The sequence below is a fragment of the Eulemur rufifrons genome, chromosome 21 (genome assembly GCF_041146395.1).
Source record: "Eulemur rufifrons isolate Redbay chromosome 21, OSU_ERuf_1, whole genome shotgun sequence".
In the NCBI taxonomy this organism is placed as follows: Eukaryota; Metazoa; Chordata; class Mammalia; order Primates; family Lemuridae; genus Eulemur; species Eulemur rufifrons.
Genome location: NC_091003.1, coordinates 5,628,396 through 5,645,993, shown reverse-complemented (window position 1 = coordinate 5,645,993; position 17,598 = coordinate 5,628,396). Strand labels below are relative to the sequence as shown.

Genomic DNA, 17,598 nt, shown 5'->3' with positions numbered 1-17,598 from the left:
CCGCCCCCTCCAGGAGCCCCGCCCCGCCCCCTCCAGGAGCCCCGCCCCCCGTGCCGGGGCGTGTCCAGCGCGGGGGAGACAGGGCCCCGCCCCCGCCCCCACCCTTAGACCAGGCGCACCTGGGCGCGCGGCCGCAGCTCCGCCGCGCAGCTCCTCGTCCGTGCCCGGCCCCGGCGTCACCCCCAGGTAGGTCCCGAGGGCGGGTCGCGCCGGGCATAGGCGCCTGGGCCTCGCAACTGTGAGGGCGGCCGTGTCACCCGCGCGGGGAGGGCGCCTCCGCACCCCGCGTCCCAACACCTGCCCCCGGGGGTTGCGGCGCCGGGCCTGGCCTCGGCCGGGTGGGCGCCGCGCTCGGCTGTCGTCCGCAGGGCGGGGCGGAATGTCCCGCGTCCTGCTCCCGCCAGCCTGGGCGGGTGGCCTTCGCGGGGTCGGTCCTTGCTCTGGCGACCGCGGTCCCTGTCGTCCCCCAACAGCCCTCTGGAGAGTCGGGTTGAAAGAAGGAACTAGACTCTGGCCCTTTCCCGCATCGTAGCGTGTCGGGTCACCGAATCCTGCGAGGACCCCGCCTGTCACCCCAGGAGTAGGTGCAGCCCCTGGGGCCCCGCGTTCCCCCCGCGGGAGTCGCGCGCCCGCGAAGCCCGCGGCGTCCTGACGGCGGGGAGCCGGGCGAGACTGCGCCCTCCTCGGCCGGCGGGTCCCGCACACCTGCAGCCCATCCCGCCCGGACGCTGCAGCCGCCCTGGCCCCGGCGTCCCGGGCAAGAGAGCAGTTTTCCAGCTGGGAGACCGGCCGCCCACAGCCCGTTATCTCGGCAGCGGCAGCGACGGCGGCAACCTTTTAGGCGGCAACCTTTTAAAAACGCAAATTCTTTCACTGCTTCTGCCAGAGACCCGGGGATCTGCCTGGCGCTCGGGCGAACCCGGCTCTTTCCCCGCCTCTCCCGCGGCCCCGCCGCCCCTTCCTCCGCCTCCTTCCTCCCGGGTGCTCCCGCTGCGCTGAGCTCGCCCTCCTCGCATGGCTCCCCTGATCATCACGGTCTGTCGCCGTCCTCATTCAGTTCTTGCTCACATGTCCGTCTATAAGGAGGGCGTTGTTAACCAGCTTAGGCGACAGTGATCTCCGGTGGCTTCATTCCGTTACCCGCCCGAATCTGGCTCACACCGGAGTTTGGAGGGCTGGTCTGTCTCTTCTCTGGGCGGGCGGTGACCCTGTTTTGCCACTACATCCCCGGCACCTGGCAGAGTTGCTTTTCTGGTGGCAGCGGTGGGGATGAGGCTGCTGCAGGTAGACTGGTTAGCAGTGAAGGGGAGAGGGGGACACTGGAGGGACAAAAATGGCAAGGTGGGACACTGAAGCCTGGCTTTGCCACTATGAACCTTGGGCAGGTTACTCTGGTGGATTCTGTTTCCTTGTCCTTCTCTTTGGGTGGCTGAGGGACCTGCTGGGAGGAGTCAGCATTGTGCACGTGGCAGGGAAGAGAGGGGTGCAGGGCGGCCTGGGGCGCCATCTCTGGTACAAGTCACCAGCTTTCCTGCTCCTGCCCTGCTGTGTGTGTGGTTTTGGCTCAAAGCCCAGTTAACTGACTTCTCCGCACAAACCCGAACGCTGGAGGCAGGTGTGAAGAGGGTGTTCCCTGGTGGTCACAGCCACCTGCGCCCTGCAGTGCTGGTTCACCCCCTAAGTGTGGCGCCTGTGGCTTGGTCATTTCGGAGACACCCAACACAGCCGGCTGCAGACGCACCAGGCAGTCGCCACACCTTTTTTTCCCCTTAAATGATTTGACTTCAGACTTCAAGAACCCTGAGCATCAGGTGTCGTGAGTGAATTTCATCCAAAGCTAACCTAAGTCTGTGCCGTTTTCACTGTTTTCACTCAGACTCATCAGGTATTTGAATTTCCTGGAAAGGCTAAGAACGTTTATGGTGTCTCAGCTTTGAAGGGGCTGTGGGTCATTTGGGGAAAATGTCGACCCCAGAGCCTGCAGCTGATGGCAGAGGAAGGCGAGGGCTGGCACAGCAGGTGTGCTAACTGCATCCTCTGAGGCAGGGACTCTGGAAAGAGCCAGAGGATACGCCGAGAATAAAAGTCCCAAAGTCCAACAGGGACTTAGCTGCTGGGTTGTGGTAACTCTCGCTCAGCCCTTGGGGACAGGGACCCGGGTGAGGGAGGGGGACAGGGCAGGGCCCTCCTGAGGCGGCTGTCTCCTTGCAGGGACTTGCGATGCTGCGCAGGCTGGCCCGGCTGCTCCTGTACAGCCTCGTGGTGCTGCTGCTCAGCGGCCTGCTCTTCCTGCGGAAGGAGGAAAAGCCGGCCGGGGACCCCACGGCCCCCCAGCCCTTCTGGGCTCCCCCAGGGCCCCACCGCAGCCAGTGTCCACCGAACCGCACAGTGGCTAATGCCTCCCTGTCCCTGCCTAGCCGTCACCGTCTCTTCTTGACCTATCGCCACTGCCGAAACTTCTCCATCTTGTTGGAGCCTTCTGGCTGCTTCAAGGACACCTTCCTGCTCCTGGCCATCAAGTCACAGCCTGGTCACGTGGAGCGGCGTGCGGCCATCCGCAGCACATGGGGCCGGGCAGGGAGCTGGGCCAGGGGCCGGGCACTGAAGCTGGTGTTCCTTCTAGGGGTGGCAGGACACACGCCCCCAGCCCAGCTGCTGGCCTATGAGAGTGGGGAGTTCGATGACATCCTGCAGTGGGACTTTGCGGAGGACTTCTTCAACCTGACGCTCAAGGAGCTGCACCTGCAGCGATGGGTGGCAGCTGCCTGCCCCCAGGCACACTTCGTGCTAAAGGGGGATGATGACGTCTTTGTCCATGTCCCCAATGTGTTAGAGTTCCTGGATGGCTGGGACCCAGCCCAGGACCTCTTGGTGGGAGATGTCATCCGCCAGGCCCTGCCCAACAGGAACACCAAGGTCAAATACTTCATCCCACCCTCCATGTACAGAGCCCGCCACTACCCACCCTACGCCGGGGGTGGAGGGTATGTCATGTCCAGAGCCACCGTGCGACGCCTCCAAGCAGCCGTGGAAGAGGCGGAGCTCTTCCCCATCGATGACGTCTTTGTGGGTATGTGCCTGAGGAAGCTGGGGCTGAGCCCCACACACCATGCGGGCTTCAAGACGTTTGGAATACGACAGCCTCTGGACCCCCTGGACCCCTGCCTGTACAGAGGGCTCCTGCTGGTGCACCGCCTCAGCCCCCAGGAGATGTGGACCATGTGGGCGCTGGTGACGGATGAGGGGCTCAAGTGTGCAGCTGCACTCAGACCCCCGCTCTGAGGGGGGGTTGAGCAGCAGCCCAAGAGAGGACTCGCTGATTTTCTATCTGATTCCTGCTGGTCTGCAGGAAACGCTGACTTCGTTTTTGTGACCTAAGCCCTGCCCCTCACCCCCCACCCCCCACCCCCCACCCCCCACCCCCCACCTTGTTAGCACTGATTAAAGAGTGCCCGGCGGACTTGTGGCGTGTTGGCTGACCTGTGACATGTTGCGTGGGAGCCAAGCACAGCAAACGCTGCCACAATTGATGGGGGGGGGGGGTGCCCGGAGCACCTGGGGTTCCGGCAGTCTGGGGTCTGGAGGGGGAGGCTGCACAGGGCCGCAGAGGACATACACATTTTCTTCTTTTAAATGAAAAAAAAATTTATTCTTTTCCTTTAGATACAACAGACAAACTCGAAAGGAGGAAAGGAGAGGCATGTGTTAGAACGGTCCCGTTCAGAGCACCAGGTAAACACTCTGCATTCATTCCCTTCACGGTGACAGGCTTTTGACTCGATGGCCTGGGCTGTCCTTACAGGGCAGCAGGGCCCGATCAGGGGAGGAATTGCAAACACTTGGAAATCCTGCTAACCGAATGGGCTCCCCTTCCCCCCAAAATTCACATTGCTCCCTCCCCCATTAGCAAATACTTCAGAGGGAGCAAATACTAATCCTATTTGAAAATGTAAGATTAAAAACTGAGGCTGAACAGCTACGGAACCTAAGGGCATGACCAGAAAGGACCCCTTCCTCTGGCCCAGGCTGGCAAATGCTTTGGGTCTGAGGTAAGAACAGCAGCGGTGGGAGCAGCTGTACGGAGTGGGGTGCAGTGTTAAAGAGGGTGGAGTGACAAGAGCCTGGTCCAGGACAAGCCTGAGGCCGCAGGGGGAGGGGCCGGGCACTCTCAGCTCACAGAGGCCTCTCGCCTGATGGGCCAGGGCAGGACCTGCTGCCCCTTCCCTGCGCGGAAAGTCGCGCCAACCTGGGCAGGATGGCGTCCGCCCCTGCTTTCCCCACTCAGCAGCCAGACAGGGCAGCGGGTCAGGCCCTCAGTCCTCTCGCAGGTAGGGCTCGGGCTCCGGCTCCGGCTCCGCCCTCTCGTCCCCTTCCTCCTGTGTTTTCTGACGGAGCTCCTCTGTCTGAGCTTCTGCCAGCTTGGTTTCCGCCTTCTGCGAGAGCTGCCGCACCTCCTGCACCTGCAGTTTCACCAGCTGAATGTGATTCCTGGCGGTTACGCACGGCTGATCTGCTCCTGCCAAAAGATGGGACAATTGAGCCAGGTCCACCAACCGGGTAGAAGGGGCACACAGGAAAGCCTGGGGGTGCCATGGTTGTCATCTGAGGCCCTCTTGGGGTCCAGTTCCCTGGAGTGGGGAACCTTTCACCTCAACGTCCAGGTCGGCATTTAACCAACGCTGTATTGTCAAAAACCCCAGTATTTCTCTTCAGCCATTGGCAGCTGACACTGTAAGTACTAAATGCAGCTCCCACAATCATCTTTATAGCTGTATAGCTCTTAGTACAGACCTTCTGTGAATGTAATTTTTTAACTACACAAGTCATACATTTCTTTTTGACAAATTAAGAGCTCAGTAATAAAACTTCCAAAGATCCCTTTCATCACCACATGTAATTTTCAGAGGTAACCTCTTTTGAGAGTTTAGAGGTATTTTTTTCCATCTTTCAAATATAACTATATACATACAGAATGCACAGAAAAATATTTTACTATAAATTTATATAACAGCATAAAATATATTTATTGACCATATTTTATAACTGTTTTCATTTAAAAATGTTTTGAGCTCTACCATTTTACTTGCTGCTAGTGTATTTCATATGAATATGCATATTTTATGAATTCATCTACAGAACATTTGGCTTGTTCTTTTCTAAGTGTATTAACAAGAACCTTCAGTACGTTGACAGGGAGTGGGGAACAGCAGGCATCCTCCTCTTTGCTGGTTATCATAAAATTATGTTTTTCATGTTAAGAAAATTCTCTCTTCATAAATGTACTTAGTTTTTTCTTTTTTTTAGATGGGGTCTCTGTCGCGCAGGCTGAAGTGCAGTGGTGCTGTCAGAGCTCACTGCAGCCTCGATCTCCTGGGCTCAGGGTGTCCTCCCACCTCAGTTTTTGGAGCAGCTGGGACTACAGGCCTGCGCCACCATGCCCAGCTAAGTGTCCTTTGATTGAAATCATGAGTGTTACATTTTATTGAAGGCGCTTGGGCATATATTGATAAGGTTGCATGGGTGGCGTGGCTTTTCTTTTTAATCTCAAGTAGTGAATTATGTTGATATTTGTTAACGTTTGAACTATCATTGTATTTTGAGGGTAAATGGCTACATTTCGTTTACATCTATGTTTGGAAGCGAAACTGAACTAGTTTTTGTGTGTTGGTACTACCTAGGCCAGCTTGGGATCAGGCTTCATACAGTTGTAACAGGAAGCTTGTCATTTCTGTGCACCAGTACACTTTATGTAATGTAGGAATTACGGCTTCTGAAGCTTTGATAAAACTCTCCCAACAAAACAGCCTGGGCCTGGTGTCCATTTTGGGGGCACAAAAATCTTTGAATACCATTTCAAATTTTATGGCTATTAGTCTTATATAGATTCTTTATCAGCCAATTTGGGACTTACATAAATGTCGTAATAGTCTCACATAATTTAAAAAAAAAAAAATCCTTATTTATAATGACCCTTTCTGATGTTATTCTCTCGCTCTCTTAAAAAAAAAAAAAAAACACACTTGCCAAATCTGTGCCTAATTTTCAGTCTTTTCAAGGAAACAGACTTTTCTACTTAATTTCTTCTTATGCCTTTTATCTTTTTTTGTTTCTATTCTGCTTTTCTCAATTTATTTTGCTTTTTATAACTTAGTTAAAAGTCGGCGGCCGAGAGGGGAGGATCACTTGAGGCCCGGAGTTCTAGACGGGCCTAGGCAACACTGCAAGGTATGATATATACAAAAAAATTAAAAATTAGCCAGGCGTGGTGGGGTGTGCCTGTAGTTCTAGCTACTTAGGAGGCTAAGGTGGGAGGATCAGCTACAGCCCAGGAGGTCAAGGTTACAGTGACCTGTGACCGGGCCAGTAGACTGCAGCCTGGGTGACACAGCAAGACTGTCTCTTAAAAAACAAAAAAAGAAATGTGTTTTTAAATTTTATAGGCATAAGGAATTTTTTTGGTAGTGGCTTGAAGGTCAGTGAAAGTAGTACATTAACTCTTTAAAGGGTCTGGTTGTCTTCCTTTGTCACCTGGCACAATATCAATTTTTTAATGGTTTTGTGTCTTTTTTAAAAGAGTATGTATTTTGTGGGGGAGGGGACAAAGCTTTATATTCAGTTACAGATTTGGTCAACCCTTTAGAAATTATTCTGTCCCAATCTTTAATATTTTTGGTCTTCCAGACCTGTGAGCCAGTGAGATGTGTATAAAACTGAATTTCTCCTTGTAATTCTATCAGTTTTTGCCTTATTGGGTACAAGATTGATACTGTCTTAATGAATTATTTTTTGTCCCATTTATTGCTTTTTGCTTTGAATCTTCTCTCCGATTTCTGACATTGCTCTATGAATTTTGGGTAGCTTTCTGTGGGTAAGTTTCAGTTTATTTTTTTATAATTTTTTTGCTAGAGCAATTTTTTTGAACACAATAAGTTTAATCTATTGTAATTCCTGATGTTTGAAATTATTTCTATATTTTATTTTGTATTTTCTAATTGACAGGTTTTGTTTCTTTTTAAACCTTTTCTGCCTCAACTGAATCTATCAAGTCTTCCCCTCCCACTATAGCTCTTACTGTGCTGTGTAACGATGTCTAATGCTATGCCCTGTCTAGCTCTCCTTGCCCAAACTGATTTTTTTTTTTTTTTTTTTTTTTTTTTTGAGACAGAGTCTCACTCTGTTGCCCAGGCTAGAGTGAGTGCCGTGGCTTCAGCCTAGCTCACAGCAACCTCAAACTCCTGAGCTCAAGCGATCCTCCTGTCTCAGCCTCCCGAGTAGCTGGGACTACAGGCATGCGCCACCATGCCCGGCTAATTTTTTCTATATATATTTTTAGCTGTCCATATAATTTCTTTCTATTTTTAGTAGAGGTGGGGTCTCGCTCTTGCTCAGGCTGGTCTCGAACTCCTGAGCTCAAACGATCCGCCCACCTCGGCCTCCCAGAGTGCTAGGATTACAGGCGTGAGCCACCGCGCCCGGCCTCCAAACTGATTTTTTAAACATTTGCTTTATATTCAGAACTTTTGGAAAGTTTTACTAAATTTTGTTAATTATATCTTCTTTCAAAACTAATTTTTCCTTCCTCATAAAGTTTTTCCAGAAAGTGTATACAGGTGGTAAGTTTTCTGAGCCTCTGTATGTCTTAAATTTTAATGATAGTTGGCTGGATATAAAATTTTAGATTGATTTATTGTCAATTTGTATCTAGTCTTGCTGGTAAGAAGACTGATGTCTAATTCTACCTTCTTGGTAAGTAATCTATTTTTTTCTTTCTAGTAGCTTTTAGCATTTTTCTCTGAATCTTTTCGTTATGATTTTATTTGTTTTTTCTTAAAAAACTGTTCAGAACTTTTGTGAGCCCTTTCAATCAGTTTTGGGGAAAATGTTTATTTTTTTCAGATAATGCTTATACATCCCTCTCTCTCTTGTCACCTGCCAGCTCTAAGGCTGCCTCAGCAAGTGGTGAACGTTGCCTGGGGAGGTGCCTGAGGCCGAGTGCTGCACCTGGGGACCCTGCTGTGACCGTGGTGGGCACTGATGCTGCACCCTTGAGAGCCTCTGATGCTTTAGGTAATTCTGTTTGTTTTTCAGTACGGTTATGAAGTACTTATTTACTTTCAAAAAATCCTTTTTATCATTTTTAAGATTTGCTGCTAGAGAGTCTAGTCTATCTTGAAATCAGAAAACAAAAACAGAAGTATTTTAACATACCAGTTTCTTAGTAAGACCTGGTTTCTAGGCTATAATTTCTCTGAGCCTACCTGTTTAGAACCAATTAGGGAAGATGTTAAACTAGAGTTTCCCTCAAAATACATTCTAAAAAGCCACTCAGCTCAGGCACAATGAATACTGTGGTGAATAACTAACTGCATTTTCTGTGTCAGGGCACGAAGGGGCACGGTGCCCTGGCTACCTGACCTCTGCGGCTGAAGGTCAGTCCAGCTGCGCACGTACCCACCACGCATCTTAGGTAACTTAACCCATCTGTCCCCCAGTTTCTTAATTTGTAAAGTAGGAATTTTATAAGGAACTGTGGGGATTAAATTAAAGGTGCCTAAGAAAGCCTGAAATAGACAAATATTCAATAATTTGTCCTGGTTTTGCCACTGACTGTGATTCCAGGTCTCACTTTGTACAAAAAGGTCCACAGAGTTTGATAATCAGGTCTCATCCAACTCTGTCATTCTATGACTTAATTGTCTGGATTATTTAAAAAACATTTAAACTATTTGGAAGCAATCATTTTCCAATGGCAAAAGTTTTATCATTTTTCTTTTTCTAGATCTTAGCAACCTACCTTCTACTGGTCTGTTCTACGTGGGTGCTCATTTTTTCTACTGTGCAAATAAAATGTTTAATATATTGGAAATGGGGAAAATTTCTCACAAAGTTAGAGCCACAGCAGACCACCAATTAGACCATCTAATTATAAATCCCTCATTTTGAAAACTCAGACAGCATCTCCTTAGTGGAAAAAAAAAAAACAAAACTTGAACCTACCGGTTTGGTACGCAGCTTCGGCTGCCATCTCGGAGAGACCCACTGCAGTCATCCAGGTGGTTTCCAGCTTCAAGTATTCCTGTTGTTTTGAAGTCATCTGTAAATTAAGCAAAATGCTCCAGACAACATGAAGAGGTTTAGCACTTTTTAGGTTTAGAGAACAGTTACTGGTTAGATTGGTTAGACTAATTCAGTAATTTAGACACTACAATGAGGCAAGAACACTAATTCATAATGTCTAGGCCCAGCATGGTGGCTCACGCCTGTAATCCCAGCACTCTGGGAGGCTGAGGTGAGAGAATCAATTGAACTCAGGATTTCGAGACCAGCTCCAGCAAGAGTGACACCATCTCTGCTAAAAATAGAAAACATTAGCTGAGTGTGATGGCACGGACCTGCAGTCCCAGCTACTTGGGAGGCAGGAGAAACACTTGAGCCCAGGAGTTTGAGGTTGCAGTGAGCTATGATGACGCCACTGCACTGCAGCCTGGGTGACAGCACAAGACTCTGTCTCAAAAAAAAAAAAAAAAACAACAAAACACAAATGTCTAGTAACTTTTTGCTTACCTCAACTCTGGCTCCTATGATCACCTGCCATACTTCATCTTCCTCCTGTGAATTCATTTTCCCAAGTAAACTTGTATATTGTCGGTACAGAGAAATTAAGGTATAAACAGCCTATAAATATAGAATAAATAAGTCTGAGTAAAATGTGAGGCATGTTAGGAGCAGTGAGAGTTCCACCTCGAGGAGGTGAGGACCCACTGCAGCACACTGGCTCTTCAGTCCTTCTGCCTCCCTGGAGTTGCACTGTCACCATGGGAAGTAGAGGCTTCACTCCAGGACGTCAGTCCCCCCACCTAGCAGCTTTTCTTTTTAAAGCCTGTTAGCAACTCAGACGCAGAAAAAGAACACAATGCAGAGGGAAAACTCGAAAGGTTGAGAGGAAAGCTACTGGAAAATATAGGTAAAATAAATGTATACACAAGACTCTGAAATAATTTTGATTGATTATTCACATATTCTATTAGAGATTGCTGTTTTTTAAACAGTCCTCACAAAGAAGCCTCTAGTGCTAGACTTTGGACTCCTTTACCCCTACGTGAACCCCAGATCAGCTTGGCTCCTGTTTTATATACTCAATAGCCATATTTAAGATTTTTCTGGCCAGGCAGGGTGGCTCACGCCTATAATCCTAGCACTCTGGGAGGCCGAGGTGGGAGGATCGCTCGAGGTCAGGAGTTCGAGTTCAGCCTGAGCAAGAGTGAGACCCCGTCTCTACTAAAAATAGAAATTAGCTGGACAACTAAAAATATATAGGAAAAATTAGCCGGGCATGGTGGAACACGCCTGTAGTCCCAGCTACTTGGGAGGCTGAGGCAGGAGGAGCCCTTAAGCCCAGGAGTTTGAGGGTTGCTGTGAGCTAGGCTGACGCCACAGCACTCTAGCCCGGACGACAGAGTGAGACTCTCCAAAAAAAAAAAACACCAAATTTTTCTGTTAGAAAGATTTCTGGAAAAAGTCTAAAAACCAGTTATTTAGATCAGGGCTCATTTTGGTAAAGGGCCAGAAAGTAAATAAATATTTTAGGCTTTGTGGGCCTTAGAGCGTCTGTTGATACCATTCAAACGCTTGAAAGCAGTCACAGACAATCAACAAATGAGGCTGGCTATGTTCCAATAAAATGCAAACATAGGCTTCGGACTGGATTTGGTTGTGAGCCACAGTTTGCTAATCTCTGGTTTAGAAGATGAAGACTTAAGAGGAGACATACCTTAGTATATTCAGTGATAGCTTCGATCAACGCATACGTGGTCTGGGAGAGAAAGGTAGAGGTGCTGTCTGTTACCAAGGACACGGCCCTCCTCATTAACGCATCGTTACTGAGAGAGTGAGGCTCCGATTTCTGAAAGACAAACATTGTCACTCAACTTCTAACCTAAAGCTCAAGCTGAGAACTTTGTCACAGATAAAAAACCACAATTCTCATGCTTAGTGTTTCAAGCTGCAATTGCACTATACTTCTTTGGGTTAACTTTTTTTTAATGGTTTTATTTTGGCAATTAAGACAATATTGGTAAATAATTCCAGAGTATGGTTTCTGCTTTTTACCTACTTTCATTCTCTGTTCCAAAAAGCAAAGTATTTCTTTATATAAAATAATTGTGGCCAGGTGTGATGCTAATGCCAATAATCCCAGCACTTTGGGAGACTGAGGTGGGAGGATCACTTGAGCCCAGGAGTTCAGGGTCACAGTGAGCTGTGAGGGTGTGCCACTGAGCTCCGGCCTGGGCAACAGAGTGAGACACTGTCTCTAAAAATAAAACAATAAAAATTCAAAAATAAAATGCTAGTAATTATAAATCGACAAATTTATGAGGTTACATGTTAGATGCTTGAGATATAAAGATAAATAAGAGAGAGTCCCTGCCCTCAAAGATTGCAGGCCAGGGCAGGGAGACCAGGATGACAGGGGCTTACAGAGAAGCAGAAAACTAAATGCAATCAAGTAGAACTGGAGCTGGGGCAGAAGTCTTTGTGGGGTACAGTGGGGGCGCACATAAGGGAGAGATCAATTCTATGCTGAGTGATAATAGCTCAGAAAAGGCTTCATAGATTTGATGAGAATTAAGCCGGGTCCAAGAAAATAAATGAGTGGATGGGGGAGGGCAATTCTGAACAGAATGAGCAATATCGTGGGGAGGGGGCGCTCTTCACTCTCACTTCAGCTATTATGTTGAAAAAGAAAAGACCAACTACCCCAGGAGTTAAGGGACTGTGGCCATCTTGACTAAATACTGGCAACTGTGATGACAGGTCATCCCCACTCTGCCTTCTTCCTCCTCATTTATGGTGTCAGAACCAACAAAGAAACCAACTGCTCTATGTTCTGTCTTATTTTTGGCATTTGGAGTACAAACACCCCAAAGCATTGCATGTTGAAAGCAGCAGTCAAGAAATAGTTTTCATACATGACCAAACCAAGAATTTCATTTATATTTATGTTCAATCAAATAATTATTAAGTATTCATTATGTACCTTGTACTGAAGGGCTACAAAGGGAAGAATGATGATATCTCTGCTCACAAGAAGCTAATTTTGACATAATATTCTGGTAAGTCTTCTTAATGTACTACATTTTACAATGTGTTTTCCTTCCTTCCTCGTAACAGTCCAGATATTATCACTTCTTTTTTCACAGATGATAAAATGGAAGCTCGGCATAGTTATGTAATTTTCCCAAAAAGTCATACATCTTGACCTCAAACCAAATCTCAAAGTCTGAACCCTTTTCATTGTGCTCTCCTGACTCAGGGGAGCCACAGGGATTATCATCAAATATCAAAATATATAATATTAAGTGGCCAGAAAGAGGGAGATGGCCAGGAAGTGAGTATGTATGTACACAGGAAGGCAGGTAGGTAAGGTATTCATTCATTCATTCATTTACTAAGTCTCAGTCTCTCACCCCAGGGAGAATGCAGCGGCGTCCTCATAGCTCACTGCAACCTCAAATTCCTGGGCTCAAGCGATCCTCCTGCCTCAGCCTCCTGAGTAGCTGGGACTACAGGTGCACCATGATGCTTGGCTAATTTTTTTTTACTTTTAGTAAAGACGGGTCTCAGTTTGCTCAGGCTGGTCTTGAACTCCTGAACTCAAGCAATCCTCCTGTCTTGGCCTCCCAGAGTGCTAGGATTACATGCACTAGCCACCACACCCAGCCAAAGAAAGGCTTTACAGAAAGGTGGGACTCGGTACAGAGGACAGCCAGGATTAGAATGCCCAGGAATCCTAGGGAGAAACAAACAATGAGGAGGAGAAAACATGTATTGCATGCAGGGGATATCCAGGAATCTGGCCTGGTTACAGCGGATGGCACAAGAAAGATGAGAGTGACTAGGGCACTGGAGTGCAGGAGAGTCAGATCCTAGTTCTGTAACATCTAATGGAGAGCCACTGTCGGTTCTGAAGAATGGAAGTGGGACTGCTCCAGTTTGTAGCCCAGAACTACCTTAGTTAGAAAGTAGTACATGAACTGAAAAAGGACACACCTAAAAAAATCTTTTGAAAGAAGAAAAGTTATTCTAATCATGGCTGAAAATGGCCTGGTGTTCATGTGAGGGTTTTGAACTAAAGATTCATCAGCAAGGTACAACAGGTAATAGCATGTTAGAGTTCTGATCGCGTTTGGGGGTGGGGCGGGGAAGATTCATCAGCGTGCAGAGATGACAGCTGAAGTCAGGCACAGGAAGGTGAGGCTCAAGATGCTGAAAATACTTGTGGAATTAATCTCAATAAACACACAAGTAGCAGAATATTTTGCTGAAACAGGGCTGGGTGGCTTCCTATCTAGCCCTTCCCTATAAAGCATATAGCCAGTGATTTTTTTTAATGAGGTGCCACTTTCATATCAACTGCCTGCTTGATAGGTCCACCTAGACGTCTCGGAAATGACATTTCGAAAACTGAACTCTTGATTTCTTCTTTTCAAAACTCACTCCTCTCTATCCCACTAAATGACGACTCCAATCTTCCAGTTGCTTAGGCCTTTAAAAAATCTTGGAGGCTGGGTGCAGTGCCTCACACCTGTAATTCTAGCACTGAGGCAGGAGGATTGCTTGAGCTCAGGAGTTTGAGACCAGCCTGAGCAAGTGAGACCCCATCTCCACTAAAAATAGAAAAAATTAGGCAGGTGTGGTGGTGTGCACCTGTAGTCCCAGCTACTCAGGAGGCTGAGGCAGGAGGATCGCTTGAGCCCAGGAGTTTGAGGTTGCTGTGAGCTATGAGGGCGTCACTGCAGTCTAGCTAGGGCTACACAGTGACACTCTGTCTCAAAAAAAATAAAAAAATAAAAATCAAATCAAATCAAATCTTGGAATCCAACTTATATACCCCACATCCAATCCATGAGCAACTCCTGCTGGCCAGTTGGCCAACTTCTCCCCTCCGCTTCTGCTGCTTGCCGACTCCGAGCCACTATCATCACATGCCTAGATTATAACAACACCCTCCTTACTGGTCTTCCTGGTTCCTCACAGCAACCTTTTAAAACTTGCAATTTATGTCGGATCATAACAGTCCTGTGATAAAACACTTTGTGGCTTCTTTCTCAGAATAAAACCTAAAGCCTTACAATGGCACACAAAGCACACCATTTGATTCTCAGTTAACTCTCTGGCCTCATCTATTACCATCTCCCTCATTCCACTGCAGCCAGTTTAGCCTCCTTGCAGTTCCTCAAACATACCAGGCACAGTCCTGCTTCTAGGTCTCTGCACTCCTCAGTTCCTTCTGCCTGGCAAGCTCTTCCCCTCACCAGTTATTATCATGGCTTACTCTTCCAGAACATTCAGTTCTCTAAACTTTACCTTAGCAGAGTCGCTCTTCTTGACCACCCTTAACTAAAACAAAACCACCTCCTCACAGTTCTGCCTGTTCCCTTAATCTATTTGTTTTCTTCACAGCACTTATCACCAGCTGGCAGTTTATATTTATTTTCTCTCCTTTCATCTCCTCGGAATGTTTTACAAGGGCAGAAATTTGTTTTGCTCGCTCTTGCATTCTCGGTGTATGACACACACAAGTTGCTCAATAAATTTCTGTTGAATAAAAGAGCATTTTCCTGATTGTAATATGCTCTTCTCATTTCTCTACCCTCTTCATACAACTTGATGTGCTGTTCCTACTAAATGAGACAACCAATGGGAATTTTAACATATCTGCTCAACTCTGGAAAGATTCTGGTACAGCAGAAAGTATACCATCGAGTGCAGAAGGGGTGGCAGCACTGGGTAAAACTATGGTGGCTTGTCCCACGCTCCACTGTCCACTTGAGACCTCAAGAGGACGCGGTACCCTAAGACAAGAAACCCTGCACATATTAGCACCTTACCTGTGCAATAGGAACCGCACACAGGGTTACACCAAATCCAACCGCCACAGTTTTGTGCCATGGTCTTATCAATTCTGACAAACAGCGCTTCTTAAAGTTAGCCACGACAGGAACAAACCGTCTGTGCCTAGAAACAGCAGTCAAATTTAATAAGGCATAACCCCCAATCCGTAACAGGCCGTTAAATTTATTTACGGGGATTGGAAACCCTAACTCGGGCCAAGCAGAAATCTAAGTGAGGATGCAGGGGCAACCTTCCAGCGAGCCCAGCGAACCATCACGGAGCGGGAATGCCAGGAAGTTTATTTATTTATTTATTTTTTATCTAGACAAGCTAAGGAAGTTTAAACTGTTACCTCAAAGCCTTTTACGAAGCTTATGCCAAAATAAAAGCTTCTGCAGGCAGGATTTAGGTCTGGACGTCCGGCCCGGGTTCCAGGTGTGTCTGGCGGCGCTCAGAGAGGAACGCCCCGTCGAGGTCCCCCTCCGCCCCCAGGCAGGACGGCCCCCAGGAATCCGCTCCCTTCCCTGGCCTCCCTCGACGCCGACGTCCCTCCTCCCTCCACTCTTCTCAGGGACTTTGAGGGGCGACGGGAGCCGGCCGGTAGGCTGAGCGGCCCCATAAGAGCAGCCCGGGACTTGGGGGACTCGTTTTTAGGAGTTGGAAACTGAAGAGAAAGGAACCGGGGCTTGACCAGGGGGGCGGGGCGGTCCTCAGACCGCTGAGCGGGGCGAGACGCCGCGGCCCGGCTCGGCCGACTAGGAAACAGCGCGCTAACAACGCGGTGCTGCGGCACAGGCGACAGCACTCTGCGTCGGTTCCTCCCCCTATCCTGTCCTCCCACCTACGCGGCCGCTTCGGTACCTGAAGAGGGAGGCTACGCCCCGCGACAGCCAACTCAGAGCCGCCATCCCGCGGAGGGCGGACGCCGGACGCCGGACGCCGGAGGCACACGCCGGAAGTGACGCCGCCTCGTGAGCGGGGGCGGGGTGCGACCTCCACCTGCGCAGACCGGAACTCGTGGCCACGCCCCCCGACCCGAGGGTGGAGTTGGGATTGGACAGACGGGGAGGGAGGAGGCGGAGCTTAAGGTAACCGCCGTAACGGGCGCGCTGGGGCCGCAACCGCCGCACCTTCAGCGCGGGGCTGGGTGGCCCTGGGCCCAAAGGTGGCGTCGGGTCGGCCTGGGCGTGAGGCGGGGAGTCCTCTGGTTAGCAGTGCGCTGGCAGCGGGGCGGCGCCAGCTCAGTGCCCCGGACGGTCGCGGCGGCGCTGTCACTTCAGTACCAGGAAGTAGGTGGTCCAGCCGGCCAGCAGCAGCGCGCCGACCAGCACGGTGTAGCTGAGCAGCACGAAGGCGAGCAGCTCCCGCAGCAGCTGCAGCACGTGCACGGTGGACGAGGCCGGCATCGCCCTGTGCGGGGAGGCCCCGGACCCTGAGCGCGCGGAGATGGGCACGGCCGGGCAGGCGCGTCCTAGGCAGGTCCTGGCCCTCTGCACAGGAACCGAGGCCGGTTTTCTCCGCGACCACCACCTGGACGCCATCCCCAGTTACACTGGAGAATCCCCCCACACTAGAAGTCGCCCTCATCCCTGGGCTCTGAGCGGGGCTCCGAGGAGGCAGAAGCCTGGCTCTTCCAGCCCTGCCGCACTGGTCTTGTCCCAGCGCTCTCCTCGTACCACCTCCTGCATTTTTAATGCTCCGAGTGCCGCTAATGGGCTGGTGGAGTGGAGCTCGCTTTCCCGTCACTCAAGCCGCAGCCCCAGGTGGGGCCCTGCCTGGGTGGGGAAGAGAAGAGAGACCCGCTTGGGCAGGGGGAGGCACAGCCCTCAATGCAGCTCCTCAGCAAGCGCCCTGGCCCCAAGGCTCGTCAGTAGCAGAGCTGGAGGATCTTTGCTCTCTGGTGGGCATACTCGCCCTCTGGCCAGCCCGGAGTGCCAGGGTGGCAGCAGCTTGATCCTGGGCTCATCATCCCCACGGTGCTCTGCATCTACCCCAGCCCCGCTAACTCCCACCAGACCCCATCAGACGGTAGGAACCACACGGCGGCTCTAACACCATTGCTGCCCTGCCCAGCGACTCCTCAGTGCCAGCCACTAGCTTCCCTCTCTCTCCATTTCACTCACTTGGCAGTTTCCAAACTCCTCCACCGCCGGACTCTGCCGGTCCTCTTGGGTCTGGAGCTCGAAGGTAGCTTGCGCGCACTCCGGCGAGCTCGGCAGCGCTGAGAGATGTTCAGGCAGCAGCTGCACTAAACAACTAGGTGTGGCCTGGAGACCAATTACAACCTCTGTGCGGTCCCTGAGCTCTCAGGGAGCTGCGCACAGGCGTTCCTGGGCCAGGCGGGGCACTGGCAACCCTGCCCACTCTCCGCCTGTGTCACCACCACAGATAAGAGGATTCGGCCGCCGTGTGCCAAGCTCCTGCCTTAGATGAGCTGAGCAGGAGGTACACTAGGGAGTATTTCAAGCCCCTTCTTGCCTTGCTTTGCTAAACACTGTAGGTGGGTTACAGTGCCAATGGTTCCTTTTCTAACAAACATGGAGACCAGTCCCAACCTAATCTGAGTCTGGACACCAGAACCATTGTACAAACAACCTGTGACCACTCAACTAATACAAACGCTGTTGCCTTAAAAAACATGCAAGTGCGAGCTTGCATGTGTGCGTGAGAACCAAGCCAAGAGACCCAAGAGCTCCCGAATGC

The 17,598-nt window shown here is 49.9% G+C and overlaps 3 protein-coding genes and 1 long non-coding RNA gene across 6 annotated transcripts; 2 read left to right on the top strand and 2 right to left on the bottom strand.

Annotated features, from left to right (window-relative positions):
• The first annotated feature begins 130 nt into the window (after positions 1–130).
• B3GNT4 (UDP-GlcNAc:betaGal beta-1,3-N-acetylglucosaminyltransferase 4) lies at positions 131–5,860 on the top strand. 2 transcript variants are annotated; one of them, XM_069497178.1, is made up of 4 exons: positions 131–186; positions 2,212–3,070; positions 3,664–3,732; positions 5,305–5,860. In XM_069497178.1, exons 2-4 carry the CDS (start codon positions 2,221–2,223, stop codon positions 5,484–5,486), a joined length of 1,101 nt encoding a protein of 366 aa, XP_069353279.1. In that variant the 5' UTR covers positions 131–186; positions 2,212–2,220; the 3' UTR covers positions 5,487–5,860. The 2 variants fall into 2 exon arrangements, with proteins under 2 accessions (XP_069353279.1, XP_069353280.1); XM_069497179.1 differs by lacking the exons at positions 3,664–3,732; positions 5,305–5,860 and having other exon boundaries at positions 2,212–3,394.
• DIABLO (diablo IAP-binding mitochondrial protein) lies at positions 3,785–15,845 on the bottom strand. 2 transcript variants are annotated; one of them, XM_069497181.1, is made up of 6 exons: positions 15,757–15,845; positions 14,892–15,018; positions 10,772–10,903; positions 9,565–9,675; positions 8,998–9,094; positions 3,785–4,516 (listed from the first exon to the last, which is right to left on the bottom strand). In XM_069497181.1, the coding sequence occupies exons 1-6, from the start codon at positions 15,801–15,803 to the stop codon at positions 4,314–4,316; spliced, it is 717 nt and encodes a 238-aa protein (XP_069353282.1). In that variant the 5' UTR covers positions 15,804–15,845; the 3' UTR covers positions 3,785–4,313. The 2 variants fall into 2 exon arrangements, with proteins under 2 accessions (XP_069353282.1, XP_069353283.1); XM_069497182.1 differs by lacking the exon at positions 10,772–10,903.
• Positions 7,849–8,830, top strand: LOC138401802 (uncharacterized). The gene is made up of 3 exons (XR_011236550.1): positions 7,849–8,067; positions 8,382–8,467; positions 8,780–8,830. It is a non-coding gene; the product is annotated as an uncharacterized lncRNA (long non-coding RNA).
• A 95-nt stretch (positions 15,846–15,940) lies between the features above and the next one.
• On the bottom strand, positions 15,941–16,406 carry LOC138401681 (uncharacterized). Its single transcript, XM_069497183.1, has one exon. It carries the CDS (start codon positions 16,299–16,301, stop codon positions 16,167–16,169), a length of 135 nt encoding a protein of 44 aa, XP_069353284.1. The 5' UTR covers positions 16,302–16,406; the 3' UTR covers positions 15,941–16,166.
• Positions 16,407–17,598: the final 1,192 nt, after the last annotated feature.

Bases quoted from the DNA above. Each gene is read 5' to 3' on its own strand.
- B3GNT4 (XM_069497178.1), top strand. From the start codon at position 2,221: ATGCTGCGCAGGCTGGCCCGGCTGCTCCTGTACAGCCTCGTGGTGCTG. The intron at 3,071-3,663 runs GTATGTGCCTGA...CTTTTCCTTTAG, and splicing joins CATCGATGACGTCTTTGTGG to ATACAACAGACAAACTCGAA. The intron at 3,733-5,304 runs GTAAACACTCTG...TCTTTTTTTTAG, and splicing joins GGTCCCGTTCAGAGCACCAG to ATGGGGTCTCTGTCGCGCAG.
- LOC138401681 (XM_069497183.1), bottom strand. From the start codon at position 16,301: ATGCCGGCCTCGTCCACCGTGCACGTGCTGCAGCTGCTGCGGGAGCTG.
- DIABLO (XM_069497181.1), bottom strand. From the start codon at position 15,803: ATGGCGGCTCTGAGTTGGCTGTCGCGGGGCGTAGCCTCCCTCTTCAG. The intron at 10,904-14,891 runs GTAAGGTGCTAA...TTTGTCTTTCAG, and splicing joins GTGCGGTTCCTATTGCACAG to AAATCGGAGCCTCACTCTCT. The intron at 9,095-9,564 runs GTAAGCAAAAAG...CTTAATTTACAG, and splicing joins TCATAGGAGCCAGAGTTGAG to ATGACTTCAAAACAACAGGA.